Below are 21,652 nucleotides of genomic sequence, written 5' to 3' on the forward strand. Positions count from 1 at the left end.
AGCCAGATACCAACCAAGCAGCAACAGCCTGACGTGGAGAAACTCTGCAGACGATCCGCTAACTCCTGGAACATCTACCCGCATCTGGTCACAGCAACTTGCCGGGCCTCTGGTGCCATCTTGGGACTCTCTGTTCTCGTGCTCTACTGTGCTTTCCACCATCTTCTTGCTCTCACCAGGAACTCCCGCAAGACTGAAGAGGTCCGGCTCCACTCTGCTTCTTATACCGGTCTCCAACAAAATGGCCACCGTCTGGAACTTCATCATCAGCTGGGCCTGGGACCAAAAGTGACTCAGCGATGCATCCACTTCTTCCACTTCCCCGGCAACAAGGGGCGGACCTTTCAAGTTCCACTTAGGACTAGGAACTGCGACTTGGCTTCCATGCCCAGGGGCGGGACACTGGCTTTGGCGGGATCCTTTTGCGCGCTTTTTTTCCCAACAGATTAACCCTCTCAGGTATGGCGGCAGACATCTTAGCACGTAATAACCCCTCCATTCATGTTTATAGGAGGAGGCGTGACGGCTACGTACTAGCTGTCACACCCCCTCCCATAGACATGAATGGAGGTCCCCCATGATCAGACATCTTATCTCCTATCCTTTGGATGATTACTGCCGATCCGCCCCCTCAATGCAAGCCTATGGAAGGGGGGCGTGACCGCCGGACCCGTGGTCGCCGGTAATCAGACCCGGAGCGAACCTGCTTCGGGGACTGATTTAACGGGGTGCAGCGTGCAAGATCACAGGGGTCCCCAGTGGCGGGACCCCCGCAATCAGTCATCTTTTCCCCTATCCTTTGAATAGGGGATAAGATGTCTAAGCACCGGAGTACCCCTTTAATTCCGGGAATCGGCCTGAGAGCAGATGGGACCAACCGGCTATGATGTGTGCTCAGCTGCCCCTTTGTGCTTAAGCGTTAAAAACAGCTCAGGCAAGATAAGAATATTAGACGTACGTATATAGTTTTTTGCAAAAATAATGTAATTTTTTTTCTTCGGGGCACAAGGAGAACTAGGTACACCTCTGAACATATGTATGTCTTATGTATGTCTAATGCTTACTGAAGAACATATGTATTTCTAATGCTTAATGAAGAACATATGTATGTCTTATGTATGTCTAATGCTTACTGAAGAACATATGTATTTCTAATGCTTAATGAAGAACATATGTATGTCTAATGCTTACTGAAGAACATAATTATGTCCTATGTATACTGAAGAACATATGTATGTCCTATGTATACTGAAGAACATATGTATGTCCTATGTATACTGAAGAACATATGTATGTCCTATGTATACTGAAGAACATATGTATGTCCTATGTATACTGAAGAACATATGTATGTCCCATGTATACTGAAGAACAAGGAATAAAAGGAAATATTCATACTGAGAGGTTTTCAGACAATAACACTGTATTAGGAGGGAGTGGTGATAAGTCACTGTCACATTTTGTTGCAGAATGACAACTTCCAGCAGGTCATGGCTTATTTGGACATGCTGGGACATGTAGTGATTGCACAATAAAAGAGAATGCATCCTGTGCAGTACCCTCGGAGACCTGTGGGTGTCACTGTAGCATGGCGCGAATATGTGGTACGGGAGGCGACACCTAATGCAGTATTTGTCTCGGCGTTTGTCATAAGTGCGACAGCGACACCCACAGGTCATGTGGCAGTAAAATACATGACGTAATCTGCTAAACTGGTATGCGGTACCTAGCGTCACGTGACTCACGTGACGGTCAAGATGGCGGCCGGATGCTGTATCCATGGTGACGAGCGGAAGTCAGCCTGTCAGCTGGTAGGGTTTGGTAAAGATGGCGGCGGAGGCTGAGTACGAGTCCGTGCTATGTGTGAAGCCTGAGATCAGCGTCTACCGGATCCCGCCGAGGGCATCCAACCGAGGCTACAGGTGAGGGGGCGGGCACACGATACAGATGTGTACCGCGATATGTCACGATAATCCTGCCGACCCATTACCTGTCGTGTCTCATGTCAGGGCCTCGGACTGGAAGCTGGATCAGCCGGACTGGACCGGGAGGATGAGGCTGACGTCCAAGGGGAAGGTGGCGTACATCAAACTGGAGGACAAGGTGTCAGGTGCGGCCCTCCTACTACACCTCCTGTCATGTAACCCCCCACAATTACTCCTCCTGTCATGTGACCCCCACAATTACTCCTGCTGTCATGTGACCCCCCCCCCCTCCTACACCTCCTGTCATGTGACCCCCTCCTCCTACACCTCCTGTCATGTGACCCTCCCCCTTCTGCACCTCCTGTCATGTGACCCCCCCTCCTACACCTCCTGTCATGTGACCCCCTCCTACACCTCCTGTCATGTGACCCCCCCTACACCTCCTGTCATGTGACCCCCCCTACACCTCCTGTCATGTGACCCCCCCCTACACCTCCTGTCATGTGACCCCCCCCCTACACCTCCTGTCATGTGACCCCCCCCCTACACCTCCTGTCATGTGACCCCCCCCTACACCTCCTGTCATGTGACCCCCCCCTACACCTCCTGTCATGTGACCCCCCCCCCTACACCTCCTGTCATGTGACCCCCCCCCTACACCTCCTGTCATGTGACCCCCCCCTACACCTCCTGTCATGTGACCCCCCCCTACACCTCCTGTCATGTGACCCCCCCCCTACACCTCCTGTCATGTGACCCCCCCCTACACCTCCTGTCATGTGACCCCCCCCTACACCTCCTGTCATGTGACCCCCCCCCTACACCTCCTGTCATGTGACCCCCCCTACACCTCCTGTCATGTGACCCCCCCCTACACCTCCTGTCATGTGACCCCCCCTCCTGCACCTCCTGTCATGTGACCCCCCCCCCCTCCTACACCTCCTGTCATGTGACCCCCCCCCCTCCTACACCTCCTGTCATGTGACCCCCCCCCCTCCTACACCTCCTGTCATGTGACCCCCCCTCCTTCACCTCCTGTCATGTGACCCCCCCCTCCTACACCTCCTGTCATGTGACCCCCCCCCTCCTACACCTCCTGTCATGTGACCCCCCCCTCCTACACCTCCTGTCATGTGACCCCCCCCCTCCTACACCTCCTGTCATGTGACCCCCCCCCCCCTACACCTCCTGTCATGTGACCCCCCCCCCCTACACCTCCTGTCATGTGACCCCCCCCCCTCCACCTCCTGTCATGTGACCCCCCCCCCCTCCTACACCTCCTGTCATGTGACCCCCCCCCCTCCTACACCTCCTGTCATGTGACCCCCCCCCCCCTTCCATACTTGACGCAGTGACTCACATTGATGTCCTCTGAACCATCAGGTCAATAGAAGTTTCACTGTGGCCACAGATTTAGAGAATATAGCTGCACCCTCATAACCAGCAGAGCGGTGATCAGCAGCCACCACTAGGGGGGGTGACACAGGCAAAATGTTTTGGAAGAAATGTTCCCATAGTAGAGGGCTCTTCTTGTATGTTTTGTATTATGTGGTGGTCCTGAGCTGGGCCCCCCCTCCCCTCTGTAATATATGGTGCAGCCTGTCTCCTCACTCCTCTCTCTCGCAGGAGAACTCTTCGCTCAGGCTCCAGTCGATCAGTTTCCAGGGCTTGCGGTGGAGACGGTGACAGATTCCAGCCGCTACTTTGTGATCAGGATCCAGGACGGCAATGGTAAGTGACATAAGGAAAGGGTGGGGTACATAGAGGAAAAGTCACATGACATGAGCAAGAGGCAGCGTACATAGCGGAGAAATCACATGACAGGAGGAAGGGGGCAGCGTATATAGCGGAGAAGTCACATGACAGGAGGAAGGGGGCAGTGTACATAGCGGAGAAGTCACATGACAGGAGGAAGGGGAAGCGTACATATAGAAGAAGTCACATGACAGGAGGAAGGGGAAGCGTACATATAGGAGAAGTCACATGACAGCAGGAAGGGGCAGCGTACATAGCGGAGAAGTCACATGACAGGAGGAAGGGGGCAGCGTATATAGCGGAGAAGTCACATGACAGGAGGAAGGGGCAGCGTACATAGAGGAAAAGTCACATGACAGCAGGAAGGGGCAGCGTACATAGCTGAGAAGTCACATGACAGGAGGAAGGGGGCAGCGTACATAGCGGAGAAGTCACATGACAGGAGGAAGGGGGCAGCGTACATAGCGGATAAGTCACATGACAGGAGGAAGGGGGGCAGCGTACATAGCGGATAAGTCACATGACAGGAGGAAGGGGGCAGCGTACATAGCGGAGAAGTCACATGACAGGAGGAAGGGGGTGGGGTCCATAGCGGAAAAGTCACATGACATGCGGAGTCACAGAGGGGAATCTGATCTCAGTTAATCAGTGATCAGAGAGTGTTTCCCAGCCATTGTGCCTCCAGCTGTTTCAAAACCCAAACTCCCAGCATTCCAATTACTGTCTGGGCATTCTGGGAGTTATAGTTTTGCAACAGCTGGAGGCACCCTGTTTGTGACACACTGGCATAGGGCTACATGTTTACAATGACATTGACAGGTCAGCACTGAAGCAGCACAGTCCCTGTTGATAAACTGGCTGTATCAACAACAACCAGAACCTTATAATGTTGCTTTCATCTAGTGCAGTGTTTGCCAACCAGGGTGCCTCCAGCTGTTGCAAAACTACAACTCCCAGCATGCCCGGACAGCCTTTGGCTGTCCGGGCATGCTGGGAGTTGTAGTTTTGCAACAGCTGGAGGCACCCTGGTTGGCAAACACTGATCTAGTGGATAAAAATGAAAACTACATGACCCCTCCTCTTCCTTAGGGAGAAGCGCATTCATTGGCATTGGCTTTGCTGACCGAGGGGACGCCTTTGATTTCAATGTATCCTTACAGGATCATTTCAAGTGAGTGTGAGACTGAGGCGCGTTATGACACCACAATAGGGTTTCGTTTTTTCTCGTCTGGCTAATAAAATTCCTTTAATAGACTTGTGCAGGATCATGGCAAGACCCTGAAAAAAATGTCTTATCGCCCGAATTATTCTACTTTTCACCTGTCCCTGTGTAGGGTGGAAGAAAAATCCAAACATTAAAGGGGTACTCCGGAGGAAAACCTTTTTTATTTTATTTATTTATTTTTAAATCAACTGGTGCCAAAAAGTTAAACATATTTGTAAATTACTTCTATTAAAAATTCTTAACCCTTCCAGTACTTATCAGCTGCTGTATACTACAGAGGAAATTCATTTCTTTTTTTTTTTTTATTTCTTTTCTGTCTGACCACAGTGCTCTCTGCTGCCACCTCTGTCCATTTTTTTTTTTAGGAACGGTCCAGAGTAGGAGCAAATCCCCATAGTAAAACCTCTCCTCCTGCTCCGGACAGTTCCTAAAATGGACAGAGGTGTCAGCAGAGAGCACTGTGGTCAGACAGAAAAGAAATAAAAAAAAAAAAATCCTCTGTAGCATACAGCAGCTGATAAGTACTGGAAGGATTAAGATTTTTTTTTTTTAATATAAGTCATTTCCAAATCTGTTTAACTTTCTGGCACCAGTTGATTTAAAAAAAAAATAAAAAAATAAAATAAAATAAAACTTTTCCACCCGAGTACCCCTTTAGAGGGGGGTAGTTATCACGGTTCTCTTGGCACACAGGCTTGCTGGATTTATGTAAAGCAGTGTTTCCCAACCAGGGTGCCTCCAGCTGTTGCAAAACTACAACTCCCAGCATGCCCGGACAGCCGAAGGCTGTCCGGGCATGCTGGGAGTTGTAGTTTTGCAACAGCTGGAGGCACCCTGGTTGGGAAACACTGATGTAAAAACAGATGCCTCTACATAAATCCAGCAAACCTGTGCGCCAATGCTGAAATGTCCATTCGCTCAGAGCAGTTAGTAAAAATAAAACCGCAGTTAGTTAAAGGTAGTGTTAGGGTACGACTACACTATGGGGGAGATTTATCAAAACCAGTCCAGAGGAAAAGTGGCTCAGTTGCCCATAGCAACCAATCAGATCGCTGCTTTCAGAGGCCTTGTGAAAAATGAAAGAAGCGATCTGATTGGTTGCTATGGGCAACTCAGCAACTTTTCCTCTGGACGGGTTCTGATAAATCTCCCCATATGTTCCTGCCTCCGTTGATCCTATCCCTTGGCACCCCATCGAAAATGGGATGCCGACATATACTGTGACTGGGAGCAGCGAACCCTATTCACTTCTATGGCCGAACGAAGTCGCCTTTATTGACTCGGGGCGTATCTGCTATTTTAAGCAGGCTTGTGAAGGGGGCTGTTGGCGCTTTTTGAAATGCCTCCTATATCCCAAAAGGAGTCACTACGTGACTCCTTTTGGCCATAGAAGTGAACGGTGTCAACTGCTCCCATTAAAGGGGTACTTTTTAGCAGCTGTGTGCTACAGAGGAAATTCTTTTCTTTTTGAATGTCTTTTTTTTGTCTGACCACAGTGCTCTCTGCTGACACCTCTGTCCAGAGCAGGAGAAAATCCCCATAGCAAACCTTTGCTGCTCTGGACAGTTCCTGACACGGACAGAGTTGTCAGCAGAGAGCACTGTGGACAAGACAAAAAAAGACATTCAAAAAGAAAAGAATTTCCTCTGTAGCATACAGCTGCTAAAAACTACTGGAAGGGTAAAGATTTTTTAATGGAAGTAATTAACAAATCTGTTTACCTTTCTTGCACCAGATGATTTAAAAAAAAAAAAAGATGTTTTCCACCGGAGTACCCTTTAAAGGGGTACTCCGCCCCTAGACATCTTATCCCCTATCCAAAGGATAGGGAATAAGATGTCAGATCGCCACGGTCCCGCTGCTGGGGACCCCGGGGGATCGCTGCTGCGGCACCCCGCTGTCATTATTGTCCAGAGCGAGTTCGCTCTGCACGTAATGACGGGCAGTACAGAGGCCGGAGCATCGGTACGTCACGGCCCCGCCCCTTGTGACGTCATGGCCCGCCCCCCTCAATACGAGTCGATGGGAGAGGGCATGGCAGTAGTCACGCCCCTGCCATAGACTTGTATTAAGGGGGCGGGCCGTGATGTCATGAGGGGCGGAGCCATTACTTCACGCTGCTCCGTCCCCGAACTCGCACAGAGCGAACTCGCTCTGTGCAGTAATGACAACGGGGTGCCGCAGTGGCGATCCCCGGGGTCCCCAGCAGCGGGACCGCGGCGATCTGACAACTTATCCCCTATCCTTTGGTGACTTCCTTTGGGTAGGGGATTAGATGTCTAGGGGCGGAGTACCCCTTTGAGGGTGGGGTCTCACGTGCCGTATTTTGCTGCTTATTTGCTGCTGCGTATTGTCCTACCCCTTGAAGTCAATGGGTAGCAGGGTAACGGCACAAGGCAGCGCCACCACTGTCTGTTTATTCTCTTTACATTATCTTAAATAGTAGATTGTGTTTGATTCACAGACTACTGACAAGTAACCAGAGTGTTAACCCCTCTTTACCCTCATCACAGGTGGGTGAAGCAGGAGTCTGATTTCTCTAAAGAACCCCAGGGGCAGGACAATCAACCCAAGTTGGATTTGGGATTTAAAGAAGGGCAGACGATCAAGCTGAACATCGGGGTAGGTGCTTCCTGTGGACGGTGCTCAGTGCTGGAGTCCTGGGTTTGAATCCTTAGAATTCATCTGACATCGGGCTTCTATATTCTCCCTGTGGATTTCCTGTAAAGTTTTCCAATTTTCTTGTAGGAAAAAAACCAAAACGTGAGCAGTCGATCTGTGTACAGTGCTGTATAGTATGGTAAAGTGGTTATCCGGGAATAGGAAAACAGAGCTAATTTCTTTCAGAAACAGCACCTTCCCTGCCCTCAGGTTGTATTTGTTATTACAACTTGGCTTTAATCACTTCAATAAAACATCCTTTAGATTTTTGAAGAAATCTGCTCTGTTTTTCTAATCCTGGATACCTCCTTAAAACTACTTTAAAGGGGTTCTCCGGTGCTTACACATCTTTTCCCCTATCCAAGGGATAGGGTATAAGATGCCTGATTGCGGGAGTCCCGCAGCTGGGGACCCCCGGGATCTTGCACGCGACACCCCGTTTGTGATCAGTCCCCGGAGCGTGTTCGCTCCCGGTCTGATTACAGGGGACCACAGGGCCGGCCCAGTGTGACGTCACACGCCGCCCGCCCTGTAGTCGCCGGTAATCAGTCCCGGAGCGAACACGCTCCGGGAACTGATTACAAACGGAGTGTCGCGTGCAGGATCCCGGGGGTCACCAGCGGCGGGACTCCCGCGATCAGGCATCTTATACCCTATCCTTTGGCTAGGGGAAAAGATGTGTAAGCACCGGAGAACCGCTTTAAATAAATTTATTGCCACATTTAGATGGGGTAGATTTGTTGCAGATATTCTGCATTGGTTCCTATCAGACAATGTAAAACAAAGTACAGTACTATACATAAACATAAGGTTTTCCAACATCAGTAACATATTAAGTTCAGACTGCACATTTTACACTGCAGAGTGTGAAATATGTTGCAAAATCGGAGACATTTTTATTTTTACTGTTTTTTTTAATCCTTTAAGGACTCAGGGTTTTTCTGTTTTTGCACTTTTGTTTTTTTCTCCTCACCTTCAAAAAAAAAAAAAAAAAAAAATCCTAACCTTTTCAATTTTGAACCTACACATATTATGTATTTAAATTTTTATTTTTATTTTTTTTTTGCGCCATCAATTCTACTTTGTAATTTTGTAATGACATCAGTCATTTTTACCCAAAATTGAAAAAAAAAATGCCATTTTGTAATTTGTAACTACATGCAGGAAAATTAATATGATTAAAAATGTCATCTTCTGACCCCTATAACGTTTTTATTGTTCCGCATACAGGGATGTATGGGGACTAATTTGTTGCGCCATGATTTGAAGTTTTTAACGGTAGCATTTTTGTTTTCATCTGACTTTTTGATCACTTTTTATTCATTTTTTTTTTAATGGTATAAAAAGTGATCAAAAATACGTTATTTTGGACTTTGGAATTTTTTTACATGTACGCCATTGACCGTGCGGTTTAATTAACAATATATTTTTATAGTTCGGTCACTTATGCACGTGGCGATACCACATATGTTTATATTTATTTTTATTTACATAGTTTTTTTGTTTTTTGTTTTTTAATGGGAAAAGGGGAGTGATTCAAACTTTTATTAGGGAAGGGGTTATATCACATTTATTAACACTTTATTTTCACTTTTTTTTTATTTTTTATGTTATAGCTCCCATGGGGGACTATAACATTGCACACACTGATTTCCTACACTGATCACTGCCATGCAATAGCATAGCATTGATCAGTGTTATCGCCGCTCAACTGCTCCAGCCTGGATCTCAGGCACGGAGCAGTCATTCGACGATCAGACAGCGAGGAGGCAGGTAAGGATCCTCCTCGTGTCCGTACAGCTGATCGGGACACTTTCACTTCAGACGCTGTGATCAACTTTGATCGCCGCGTCTGAAGGGTTAATACCGGACATCACTGCGATCGGTAATGTCCGGTATTAGCCGTGGGTCCTGGCTGTTGATGGCCGCTGGGACTGACCCAAAATGACGCGGGGTCACCGCGTGACCCTACGTTACATCTCGGGGGGGCAGCGCAGGATGTAAATATATGTCCTGTGTTGTTAAGGGGTTAAACTTATCCTTAGGGTACATTCACACTAAGGAATTTCTTAGCTAGGAAATTTCGGTGCAGCAGCCTCCACTGTTTTCAGTGGGATCCTGTTGCACCATGCACACTGCTGAATTTCAAGTTCCAGACTCTGCTGAGAGAATGAAACATGTTCGTTCTTTTGGCGCATCCTGCTCCGATATGCAAGGTGATGGTGCGTATTCCAGCTCTCCGAGCACCTGAATCAGTCGGCCTCTACTGTGCACAGAATGTCTGCTTAAAGGGGTACTCCACTGGCCAGAGTTCGGAAGATTTAGTCCCTAACGCTGTGTGCAAGCTGCGGGGGTCGGCCACGCCCACTCAATGCAAGTCTATGGGAGGGGGCGTGGCATTCGCCACGCCCCCTCCCATAGACTTGCATTGAGTGGGTGTGGCCGACCCCCGCAGCTTGCACACAGCGTTAGGAACTAAATCTTCCAAACTCTGGCCAGTGGAGTACCCCTCTAAAAATGTCTCTATCCTAATTTTCCTGATTTTCAGTATGTGAGAGCTCATGGCTGACGGCTCCGTGTCTACCTGGATCATGCGGCACTGACGTCTTCTTCCCGCATCATTTTGTTTAGTGCTCGGATTTGTGTGATTTCTCATAAATGTGTCTTGTAAAGTTTTCTTTTCCATCCTTTTCCAGCAGAACATAAAGAAGAAAGATACCTGTAAGAATCGAGGGAACGCCAGCGCGGGTGGTATCGCTCTGCTTCCTCCTCCTCCTGGGGGCAAAATCACATTACCAACCGTGCCCATAACTACTCCAATAGCCAATCATGTTACCCCGCCCCCCTGCAACACATCCCCCAGTCCAGGTATGTGTCTTAATGCTTGAGTCTCGTTATCATGAGGCGCTATACATCCCTTCATGTCATACTTATTGTAGGCCCCAAAATGAATCACTAGGATGATGTCAGGACATTTTGTATGTCCGCCATGTTGTATGTATTCTCAGAAGGCCCAAACGAAAAGGCCAAAGGATCTCTCTAGGAATGTGTATTCCTTTGAACGTTTTCCTTTGAAGAGAAATGTAGACAGAAACCAAGGGGTCTGGCAAACAAGTCAGACAATAGTCTGTGTACAGTCTTTTACAAAAACAATGACAAAGTCTTGAGAGAAGCAAATATTTTAGATCTTTCAATTTTAGCTGTGTTAGCTGGTAGAGATGAGCGAACTTAAAGTAAATTCGATTCAACGCGAACTTCTCGGCTCGGCAGTTGATGACTTTTCCTGCATAAATCAGTTCAGCTTTCAGGTGCTCCGGTGGGCTGGAAAAGGTGGATACAGTCCTAGGAGACTCTTTCCTAGGACTGTATCCACCCTTTCCAGCCCACCGGAGCACCTGAAGGCTGAACTAATTTATGCAGGATAAGGCATTAACTGCTGAGCCGAGAAGTTTGTGACAAATCGAATTTACTGTAAGTTCGCTCATCTCTAATAGCTGGGATTAAACACAATAGGTGCATATATACTAACCTAGAGATACCGGGAGACTGTACACAAAAGACATGTCTCTGAAAGTTTTAGCACAAGGAAATGTGTAAATTCAGCAAAAGGTGAAATATGGTTAATAAATGTCTTTATAAAACATTCCTATATATGATCTTATAATATGCTACTAATCTTATATGCTATGCTACTAATACTTGCCCTATTATAACAATATATATATATATACATATACATACACACACACACACACACACACACACACACACACACACACACACAGTCATGGCCATAAATGTTGGCACCCATGAAATTTTTCTAGAAAACGAAGTATTTCTCACAGAAAAGGATTGCAGTAACACATGTTTTGCTATACACATGTTTATTCCCTTTGTGTGTATTGGAACTAAACCAAAAAAGGAGGGAAAAAAAAGCAAATTGGACATAATGTCACCAAACTCCAAAAATGATTGGCACCCTTTCAAAATTGTGGAAAAATAAGATTGTTTCAAGCATGTGATGCTCCTTTAATCTCACCTGAGGCAAGTAACAGGTGTGGGCAATATAGAAATCACACCTGAAAGGAGAGAAGTTCACTTAGTGTTTGCATTGTGTGCCTGTGTGTGCCACACTAAGAATGGACAACAGTAAGAGGAGAAGAGAACTGTCTGAGGACTTGAGAACCAAAATTGTGGAAAAATATCAACAATCTCAAGATTACAAGTCCATCTCCAGAGATCTAGATTTGCCTTTGTCCACAGTGCACAACATTATCAGAAGTTTGCAACCCATGGCACTGTAGCTAATCTCCCTGGGCGTGGATGGAAGAGAAAAATAGATGTAAGGTGTCAACGCAGGGTAGTCCGGATGGTGGATAAGCAGCCCCAAACAAGTTCCAAAGATATTCAAGCTGTCCTGCAGGCTCAGGGAGCATCTGTGTCAGTGTGAATTATCCGTCCACATTTAAATGAAATGAAACGCTATGGCAGGAGACCCAGGAGGACCCCACTGCTGATACAGAGACATAAAGAAGAAAGACTACATTTTGCCGAAATGAACTTGAGTAACCAAAATCCTTCTGGGAAAACGTCTTGTGAACAGATGAGACCAAGATAGAGCTTTTTGGTAAAGCACATCATTCTACTGTTTACTGAAAACGTAACAAAGAAAAGAGCACAGTACCTACAGTGAAATATGGTGGAGGTCAATGATGTTTTGGGGTTGTTTTGCTGCCTCTAGCACTGGGGGGCCTTGAATGTGTACAAGGCATCATGAAACCTCAGGATTACCAATGGATTTTGGGTCGCACTGTACAGCCCAGTGTCAGAAAGCTGGGTTTGTGTCAGAGATCTTGGGTCTTCCAGCAGGACAATGACCCCAAACATATGTCAATAAGCCCCCAGAAATGGATGGCAACAAAGAGCTGGAGAGTTCTGAAGTGGCAGCAATGAGTCCAAATCCCATTGATCACCTGTGGAGAGATCTTAAAATTGCTGTTGGGAAAAGGCGCCTTCCAATAAGAGAGACCTTGAGCAGTTTGTAAAGGAAGAGTCCAACATCCCGGCTGAGAGGTGTAAGAAGCTTATTGATGGTTATAGGAAGTGTCTGATTTCAGTAATTTTTTCCAAAAGAATATTATGTTTTTATATTTTTATATAATATACAACCAATTATTAAGTTAAGGGTGCCAATAATTTTGTCCAGACCATTTTTGGAGTTTGGTGACATTATGTCCAATTTGCTTTTTTTCCCTCCCTTTTTTGGTTTAGCTCCAATACACACAAAGGGACTAAACATGTGTATTGCAATCATTTTCTGTGAGAAATATTTCATTTTCTTGAAAAATTTCAGGGGTGCCAATATTTACGGCCATGACTGTAAATGATCTCATATGATCTCTGTAGCGTTAATATGCTACCTTGCCCTATTATAACAAAATATATATATATATATATATATATATATATATATATATATATATATATATAAAAATAAATAGTGGCATTATAATGACTATTATTATGTTTACAGCTATGTAGCTAAATATGTGGGATATCCAATCATATAATTTGAGTTACCTGATTAATTCACGAATATTATCTCAGGAATAATATATTATATAATGATAAATATAGTACCCAGGATACATGAGAGAGAGAGAGGGATAGATACATAGATAGATTGATCTTTTATAGTTAATTTAATCACACATTGAATATATGGTTATAATTAATAAGCTGTGATGTCATGTGACTAGACATGTGACTAGCTCTGATCTCCATAATCACACCCACCAGTCATCATTAGATGATCTGATATTTGTTTGGGTGGATCTTTAGGATAGAAAACAAGCTAAAAGTAGGTGTAAGGAAGACAGAGAAAAAACACAGATCCTCATCACAGAAGTTCCTAAAGGGGCAGAGCCCTGAAGGGCCAAGGGGAGAGCTTTGTCCCATAATAGTCATTTTCTTCTCTGATAACCAGTTATGACTACAGGCGTCTCCAAAGACCCCTGGCAGCCATCTCTCTTTCATCCAGAAGTACTAATAATTCATAAGTGAGATATTACCCCGACATTCAGTGCAGTAAATACATCATGACTATCTGTATCCTGTATTTCTCTGTATTCCTAGATGTATATAAGGAACAGGGGGGGGTGAAAAGGAGACAGAGTAACTTTTGATGACAAAGGTATATGTGAAAAAGGCAGAAATACCGCTCCCCTTATCTCGTTGTGCTAGTGGCAGGCACCACTCTGAGTACTGCTTAGTGTAGGTTGCCGCACAGTCCGGGAGCCGCCGATCGTCGGTACCGCTGGCAGCGGTCAGGAACGTAGCTGGAGGCAGGTTGCACGAATCCCTGGCGGGGGTTATCCCAATATTCCGACTTGCGGGATCGGCGCTTCGGGAAGCGCCGATCCCGCAAGTCGGAATATTATGATAACCCCCGCCGGGGATTCCCGCAACCTGCCTCCAGCTAGATGTATATAAGAAAATACCCAGACATGGTATTTACTTACAGATAGAGATTGAGCTGTTCCCCAACAAGATCTACTACGTGCAGTATATGACTCCACAGACACATTTGGATTACTGTGACTTCCTTGTGTGATCTCCTTGTACATTTTATTTTTTTATCCTGTTGCGTTTACTATTACAGCAGAGCATTGGATTGCACGCAGGGGTGATGCTGCAATTTCCCAATTATGGATCCTAGTGATCTAGTGAAACTTGTGTCTTTTTTATGTGTGCACAAACCTCACATGACGTAACACTCTACATTGATCATGGCTAGTGCACAGATGTTTTTATTCTATTTATTTTTTTTAGACATTCTGCTAGATTTGGGATCTCCGGTGCCACCTCCTAAAGCTGCTCCTGCCTCTGCAGACCTGTGGGGTGATTTCAATACTGCCAGCAGGTGAGGAACTCTAAAAGGATCTACTGACGGGTGTTAATCTGATATGTTAGATCAATGTTCCCCAACTATGCCTGACCAGGCATGCTTGGAGTTGTAGTTTAGCAATAGCTGTAGGCCCCCTGGTTGGGGAACACTGTCATAAATGGAGGACATGTATAAAGGAAAGACCTCTCCTCAAATCAGTGCATGTACACAGTGACCTCACCAGCAGAACAGTGAGTACAGCTCTGGAGTATAATACAGGATATAACTCAGGATCAGTACAGGATAAGTAATGTAATGTATGCACACAGTGACCCCACCAGCAGAATAGTGAGTACAGCTCTGGAGTATAATACAGGATATAACTCAGGATCCGTACAGGATAAGTAATGTAATGTATGTACACAGTGACCTCCCCAGCAGAATAGTGAGTACAGCTCTGGGGTATAATACAGGATATAACTCAGGATCAGTACAGGATAAGTAATGTAATGTATGTACACAGTGACCTCACCAGCAGAATAGTGAGTGCAGCTCTGGAGTATAATACAGGATATAACTCAGGATCAGTATAGGATTAGTAATGTAATTTTTATGTAGATTTTACAATGCATTCAGAAAGTCTTTAGACTCTTTACATTTTTTTTCACATTTTATGTTGCTCCTTGAGCTAAAAATATTTAAATCATTCTGCACTTAATACCCTTAATAACAAAGTAAGAACAGAATGTTAGAAATGTTTGCAAATGTATTGAAAAAGAAAAATACATTTTGCGTGGCCATAAGTATTCAGACCCTTTGCTATGACGCTTGCAGTTTCTCGTTCGCTCTTCATTGAGGGACACCGATACTGATGGGTATATTTGGGTCTTGCCACTAGGAGGCGCTGACACTAGGAAAAAAAAGTGGGCTCCTCCCTGGCAGGATATACCCGCCCACTGGAAGTGAGGTAATCAGTTTTAGCTAGTGTCAGTAGGAGGCAAGACACATGTCTGGGAGCTCACCAGACCTGGTCTTTTATTTTATTATTTTCTATTTTGGTATGTCTAGTATGTACTAATACCCCCCTTCCCCCTCTCCCTTGCTCATCCGGTTTCTCTGATATGCCCAGGTCCTCAGCCGCCATTACACGTGGTTGTGCTGGGCCGGACCCCTCATGGCCTCCGGCGCAATTCTGGAGGGACAGTCCCGTGTGCCTGCCCTCCCCCCTCTTCGGCCCCACATGTATGCGGCCAGGCACACTGCACTGGCAGTGTTCCCTACTCATTCGGCCTGAGACTCATTACTGCTGCCCCAGTTTGTCTCTGGGGCAGTGAGTCTCCGGTCCCATGTGGCCGTCCGCTTCCCCAGTGGGGGCGCAATAAACCGCTTACTACTCTTAGTTGCGGCCAGGCGCAGTGTCCTGGCCGCGTTCTTTATTAGGCTGACCGGAGAACTATAGCTACAGGCAGTGGGTCTCCGGTCTCATGCAGCCGACCGCGTTCCTTAGTGCAGGCACACCAGCCCGCTTACTGCTCTTAGCTGCAGCCAGGCTCAATGTCCTGGCCGTGCTCCCTTATCTGCTGCGGAGATCCCCTGCAGCTGCCCCCCTTGTTAGTTTTCTTGTGACAGCGGGTCTCCGGTCCCCATGCGGCCAGGCGCTTCCCCGGCGGGAGAGGAACCGGCCACATCATTCTATCTGCCTATCCCTGTACCTTTAACAACCGCTGATTGTGCGGCCGGTGCCATTTTCATGTGGCCGGGTGACGGAGGGGGCAGCCGCGTCCTACTATAAGTTCCCTGGCTCATAAAATATGATTCCTCCTCCACAGGATGCCGCCTCCGCTGTTAGTGATCCAGATCGTCACGTCTAGTTCGAGGTCTTCGTGGAACTGTCCCTGCGTGGGCATGGATTGCACCTGATATCATTATGCCAGACTGTAGTCTCACCTTTCACTCAGGCACTCCGCTACCCTACTGCTAGGCAAGGTGTCCACCGGAGTGACCCATTGTCTACTATTGACCCATACCAGTAAGGCAGACAGTGGTCTGTGTGGTTTCCACCGCCGCCTGTCACTCATCTCACAGCTAATGTATCTGCAGCTGGAGTTCTGGTACCACACTGCTGTGCGAGGTAAACAAAGAAGTGTCCCAGCGTGTCCTATGGACCTTATATGGGGTAATGGAGGATACAGTCCCCTGATCTCCCAGGGTGGCGGGGATACGATCCATGGCTTCTAGGCCTCCCCTCCCTCCCACAGGCGACAGAGGGGCACAGTGATCATCTATCTGGCTGTCCCCTTTTAGCCAGCGCCTGGAGGTGTACTTATTCAGCCAGACTGATGTCTGCATGGTCGCCGCCACTGTCGGTCTCCCGGGCATGGTCAGGTTTCCCGTACCTCACTGCTGGTGTAAGGAATCTGAATGAGGGTCTCTGCAGGTCCTGGGGACTGATGCCAGTCAGCCAGACTTTCGTCTGCTGGGTCTCCTGTACTGCCAGGTCGCCCGTTAGTTCAGCCACACTCCTGTACCTCACTCTCCATGGGAGGGTTGAAGGTGTGACCATGAGTGTTCAGGAACTCTATACCAGTCAACTGGACGATTGTCTGCATGGTTTACTACAATGTCGTGTCAATTACCATACACTTCCCACACCGTGGACGGAAGTTACAGTAACTCACTACCAAGGTGTAATTCCAAGTAAGTCTCCCTTTGTTGCTCCATGGGCCCTATTCAGTGCACCTCATACTAGCTCGCACGGTTCCCTCCTTTACCAGGTTCCTCTCTACATGCTGGTCGCTCTCTCGGCCTAAGGCTGGTAACCCACTTTCTTTGTGTGGTTCTGAATGCGGGACACGGTGTGGCCACGTTCCAGATAGCCAGACTGTGTCTGCATAGTTTTCTGATCCGCCAGGTCACCTTCCCCATTCTTGTCGTTCCCGCGGCTGCAGTCCGGTGAATCATTTTCCACGTGAAGTTCCAACATTGTGTGTCGGTGGGTTCGTTGGACCTTTTTATACTTGTTTGTCAGATTGTGTCTGCATGTTTCCTTTCCCACATACATCATTCATCTCTTTCGTCTGCAACCGCAGTCCTCTGACTGCTGGGGTCCATGTCCGGTTAGTCTCCTTGTCTTGGACACTATCCTAGTGTGCTGTCGCGTGCCTTCTTTTTTAGGTAGGCCCTTCTGGTTCTTTGGGCCTTAGTGATGAGGTCTCGGGTAGGTTAGCTCTCCTGCCCAGACTTCTCCGCAATCCCATTTGTGGGGCAGTCTTTCGGTACTGCACTTCTTCTTGTCTCGACATAGAAGTTTGTCGCCGAGAACTTTTCGCGGACTTTGGGTTTCCTTCCCCTACAGGTGTACGTCTTTCAGGCGACTCTGAAAAATCCAATTCCCATGTCGGTCACCCCGGGATGCCCCTTTTCAGGCCGTTCTGCTCCCTTTTTGGCCATTATTCCTCCCGTCTCCCCCTTCAGGGTCCATTTTTTCCCGAGGTGGAGGGCATCCTGGTCATCCGGATCACGCTACTCTAGCTTATTTCGCCTCCCAGGTGTTCGCGGTGGGTTGTGGGCCTGCAGCTGTTCAGGTCATCGATTTTGGGCACCAGGTCTCTCTAGAGCCGGTCTCCATCTTTCTTTCTTCCAGTGGTTTTCTGGTCTCCACCTCCTGTGGTCGCCTTCTGCTTGGCGTACGCTGATCTTCCTGGCGTTTTTTCCACCATGTTATCATGAATCTGGATGGGGCTCTCTTGTGCTCTTTTCCATTTTTCTTTCAGCCTGGCTAGCCCTCTGTCTGGTTCTCTGTTCCTTGGAGTTGATTTCCTACCTCCTCCTAGGATGGTTCTGGCCCATCTGGCTTCCTAGCCCCCCTTTTCTTGTCTCTCTATATGGACCGTAGGTTTAGAGTCTCTACATAGGACGTTCTCTTACTTTTGGCATCCTAGTCCATTTCCATCGACGGGGGTTCTTCTGGGAGCTCAGTTTGTGGGCCTTGGTTGTCTCTGTCCGGGATCTCGTCCGTGAGCCTTACGATCGAGTCAGTTCAGTCTCTGGTCTGTTTCCCTTTCTCTGGTGGGTATTTTTCCCACCCCAGGGACTGATTTGGTATGTCCCATGGTCTCCTGTGTCTCCCAATGAAGAGCTACCGAAAAAAGGAGAATTTTTTTTTTGTACTCCCCGTAAAATCTCTTTCCCTTAGCCTTCATTGGGGGACACAGATACTATTGGGTATATGGTCTTGCCACTACGAGGTGCTGACACTAGGAAAAAAAAGTCAGCTCCTCCCTGGCAGGATATACCCGCCCACTGGAAATGAGGTAATCAGTTTTGTCACAAAGCAGTAGGAGAAGCCAACAAAGAAACATGTCCAAAAGGACCCTAGAAAAGATGATAAAAAAAATAAAAAAAAAATAAAAAAACCGGAAGAGAGTATCCGGACAAAAAAAAATGAAGAAATGGGTGGATGCAGTGTCCCCCAATGAAGGCTACGAGAGAAGGATTCTAAGGGGAGTACAAAAAAAATCTCCTTTTTAGCTCTGGGGCCTCACATTTCTCTTCATTTCTGAGATGCTTCTTCACCATCTAGCCACATCTGGAAAAGAGGACAAAACATTTCTACAGCACTGAATATTCCCAAGAGCTAAGTGGTCTCTCTGATTTCTTAAAGGAGAAGTATCATGTAAGAAAACGTATCCCCTATCTGAAGGATAGGATAAGTTTTAGGTCACGGGGGGGGGGGGGGGGGAGGGGGGTCCGAGCACTGAAAACCTGATCCAGAGCTCTCTGCACCTCAGACTTTAGTGAAGCTTTACTTTCTAACAAGGCAATGGGGGAGATTTATCAAAACTTGTGCGGAGGGAAAGTTGACCAGTTGCCCATAGCAACCAATCAGATCGCTTCTTTCATTTTGCACAGGCGCTTTTAAAAATGAAACAAGCGATCTGATTGGTTGCTATGGAAAACTGGACAACTTTTACTCTGCACAGGTTTTGAAAAATCTCCCCCAATGACCCTAAGTACACAGGAGCAGCTTAGGGGCACCTCTGAATATCCATGAGTGGCCCAGCCAGAGCCCGAACCCAAGGGAACATCTCTGGACAGACCTGGTGTCCACCGACGGTCCCCATCCAACCTGACAGAGCTTGGGAGGGTCTGCAGAGAAGAATGACAGAAAATCTCCAAATCCAGGTGTGTCAAGAAGACTGGAGGCTGGAATCACTGCCAAAGTGCAGTATTGAGTAAAGGGTATGAATACTTATGTCACTGCAAAATTATAGTTTTTCCTTCTCAAAATAATTAGTAAAGATTTGTAACATTCTGTTATCTCTTCATCATTATGAGGTATTGGGTGCGGAATGATGACGACTTGATATTTTTTCTGAATGCACTGTCTATCAGCTGGGACATGGTGGACATGGGCTCTAAGTCTTCTGAGGTGGAGTTCACACTTGGTTGTTTTCCATGTTGTCACCGCTGTTTATAGATCTATATTGGTATCTACTTTTTCACTTTATTCCTGGAGTCTTTTTGTGACTTTTTTTTTCCCCAGTGGGGGTGCATAATGAAGACCACACATAAAACCATGATCTACTTTTCTATGGAAATCTTTTTGTTAAAGGAGTACTCCGGCATTTAACTTTTTAATATCCTGCCCAGTCAAGTCTACTGGCATTTAAATGGGCACGGTCTGATACAAAAACTTTTTATATGTTGTACTTCTTGTAAAAGCATTAACTTTTATAATATACTTTATAAGAACTTTTTTCATAGAAATCATGGCTTTGTCCAAGCTAAAGCACAGGCATGGACAAAGTCCAGTAAGTGAGGCTGGGATAGCACTCCTCTGTGCTCTCTCCTCTCTGATAGTACTCCTCTGTTCTTTCTCCTGTCTGATAGCACTCCTCTGTGCTCTCTCCTCTCTGATAGTACTCCTCTGTTCTTTCTCCTGTCTGATAGCACTCCTCTGTGCTCTCTCCTGTCTGATAGTACGTCCTCTCTGCTCTCTCCTGTCTGATAGTACTCCTCTGTGCTTTCTCCTGTCTGATAGCACTCCTCTGTGCTCTCTCCTGTCTGATAGTACGTCCCCTCTGCTCTCTCCTCTCTGATAGTACTCCTCTGTGCTTTCTCCTGTCTGATAGTACTCCTCTGTGCCCTCCCCTGTCTGATAGGACTCCTCTGTTCTCTCTCCTGTCTGATAGTACTCCTCTGTGCTCTCTCCTATCTGATAGTACTCCTCTGTGCTTTCTCCTGTCTGATAGTACTCCTCTGTGCTCTCTCCTCTCTGATAGTACTCCTCTGTTCTTTCTCCTGTCTGATAGTACTCCTCTCTGCTCTCTCCTATCTGATAGTACGTCCTCTCTGCTCTCTCCTGTCTGATAGGACTCCTCTGTTCTCTCTCCTGTCTGATAGCACTCCTCTGGCCTCTCTCCTGTCTGATAGGACTCCTCTGTTCTCTCTCCTGTCTGATAGGGCTCCTCTGTGCTCTCTCCTATCTGATAGTACGTCCTCTGTGCTCTCTCCCCTGTCTGATAGCACTCCTCTGTGCTCTCTCCTATCTGATAGTACTCCTCTGTTCTCTCTCCTGTCTGATAGCACTCCTCTGTGCTCTCTCTCCTGTCTGATAGTACTCCTCTGTGCTCTCTCCTGTCTGATAGCACTCCTCTGTGCTCTCTCCTGTCTGATAGCACTCCTCTGTGCACCCTCACTTACTGGCAACATTCAGCACAACAAGAGCATAAACATACTATAAGGCGCACACCAAAAAAGTGTTCTATATGAAACCTTTATTAGTACAAAAATATCTTAAATTATATAAAGCACATCACATAAAAACAATTAAAGGAGGAGGGCCAGGAGATCCCACAGCCCCCCTTAACCACGGAGGGGATCCCAAACTAATGGGGTCTCCCCTCAGGGACACCCAACATATAAAAAGTTTTAAAATCTGACAGTGCCCATATTTAGAAAAAAAACTAACCTCCCACCATTCCCCAGTGCCACTGATAAGCTGCTCTGGTCCCTGGTGTGATCCTCTTCCTGGTGCCGGGGTTGACGCTTCAGGGCTTTGCTAATCGCTTACCTCAGGGATGTGCTGACTCGGCCAGAGGGGCAGTGTGACGTGTCAGGCCCTGGGACCAGGAGACGACCCGTGCTGGGGCTCAAATGACATCACTGAGGCAAATTATTCGCTGAGCTGCAATAGGA

The 21,652-nt window shown here is 47.0% G+C and overlaps 1 protein-coding gene across 5 annotated transcripts in view; it reads left to right on the forward strand.

The window, feature by feature from the left end:
* The first annotated feature begins 1,764 nt into the window (after positions 1-1,764).
* The window catches only part of NECAP1 (NECAP endocytosis associated 1), a 30,043-nt gene continuing 10,155 nt past the window's right edge, over positions 1,765-21,652 (forward strand). For 3 of the 5 annotated variants that reach the window (XM_056529004.1, XM_056529006.1, XM_056529009.1), the window contains exons 1-7: positions 1,765-1,922; positions 2,010-2,110; positions 3,552-3,656; positions 4,770-4,851; positions 7,419-7,527; positions 10,263-10,434; positions 14,398-14,488. In XM_056529004.1, the coding sequence (XP_056384979.1) occupies positions 1,828-1,922; positions 2,010-2,110; positions 3,552-3,656; positions 4,770-4,851; positions 7,419-7,527; positions 10,263-10,434; positions 14,398-14,488 (755 nt within the window). In that variant the 5' untranslated portion in view covers positions 1,765-1,827. The remainder of the gene's footprint in view (positions 1,923-2,009; positions 2,111-3,551; positions 3,657-4,769; positions 4,852-7,418; positions 7,528-10,262; positions 10,435-14,397; positions 14,489-21,652) is intronic. The other 2 variants (XM_056529005.1, XM_056529007.1) reach the window with 2 other exon arrangements.

Source organism: Hyla sarda, chromosome 7, assembly GCF_029499605.1.
Source record: "Hyla sarda isolate aHylSar1 chromosome 7, aHylSar1.hap1, whole genome shotgun sequence".
NCBI classification, from domain to species: Eukaryota; Metazoa; Chordata; class Amphibia; order Anura; family Hylidae; genus Hyla; species Hyla sarda.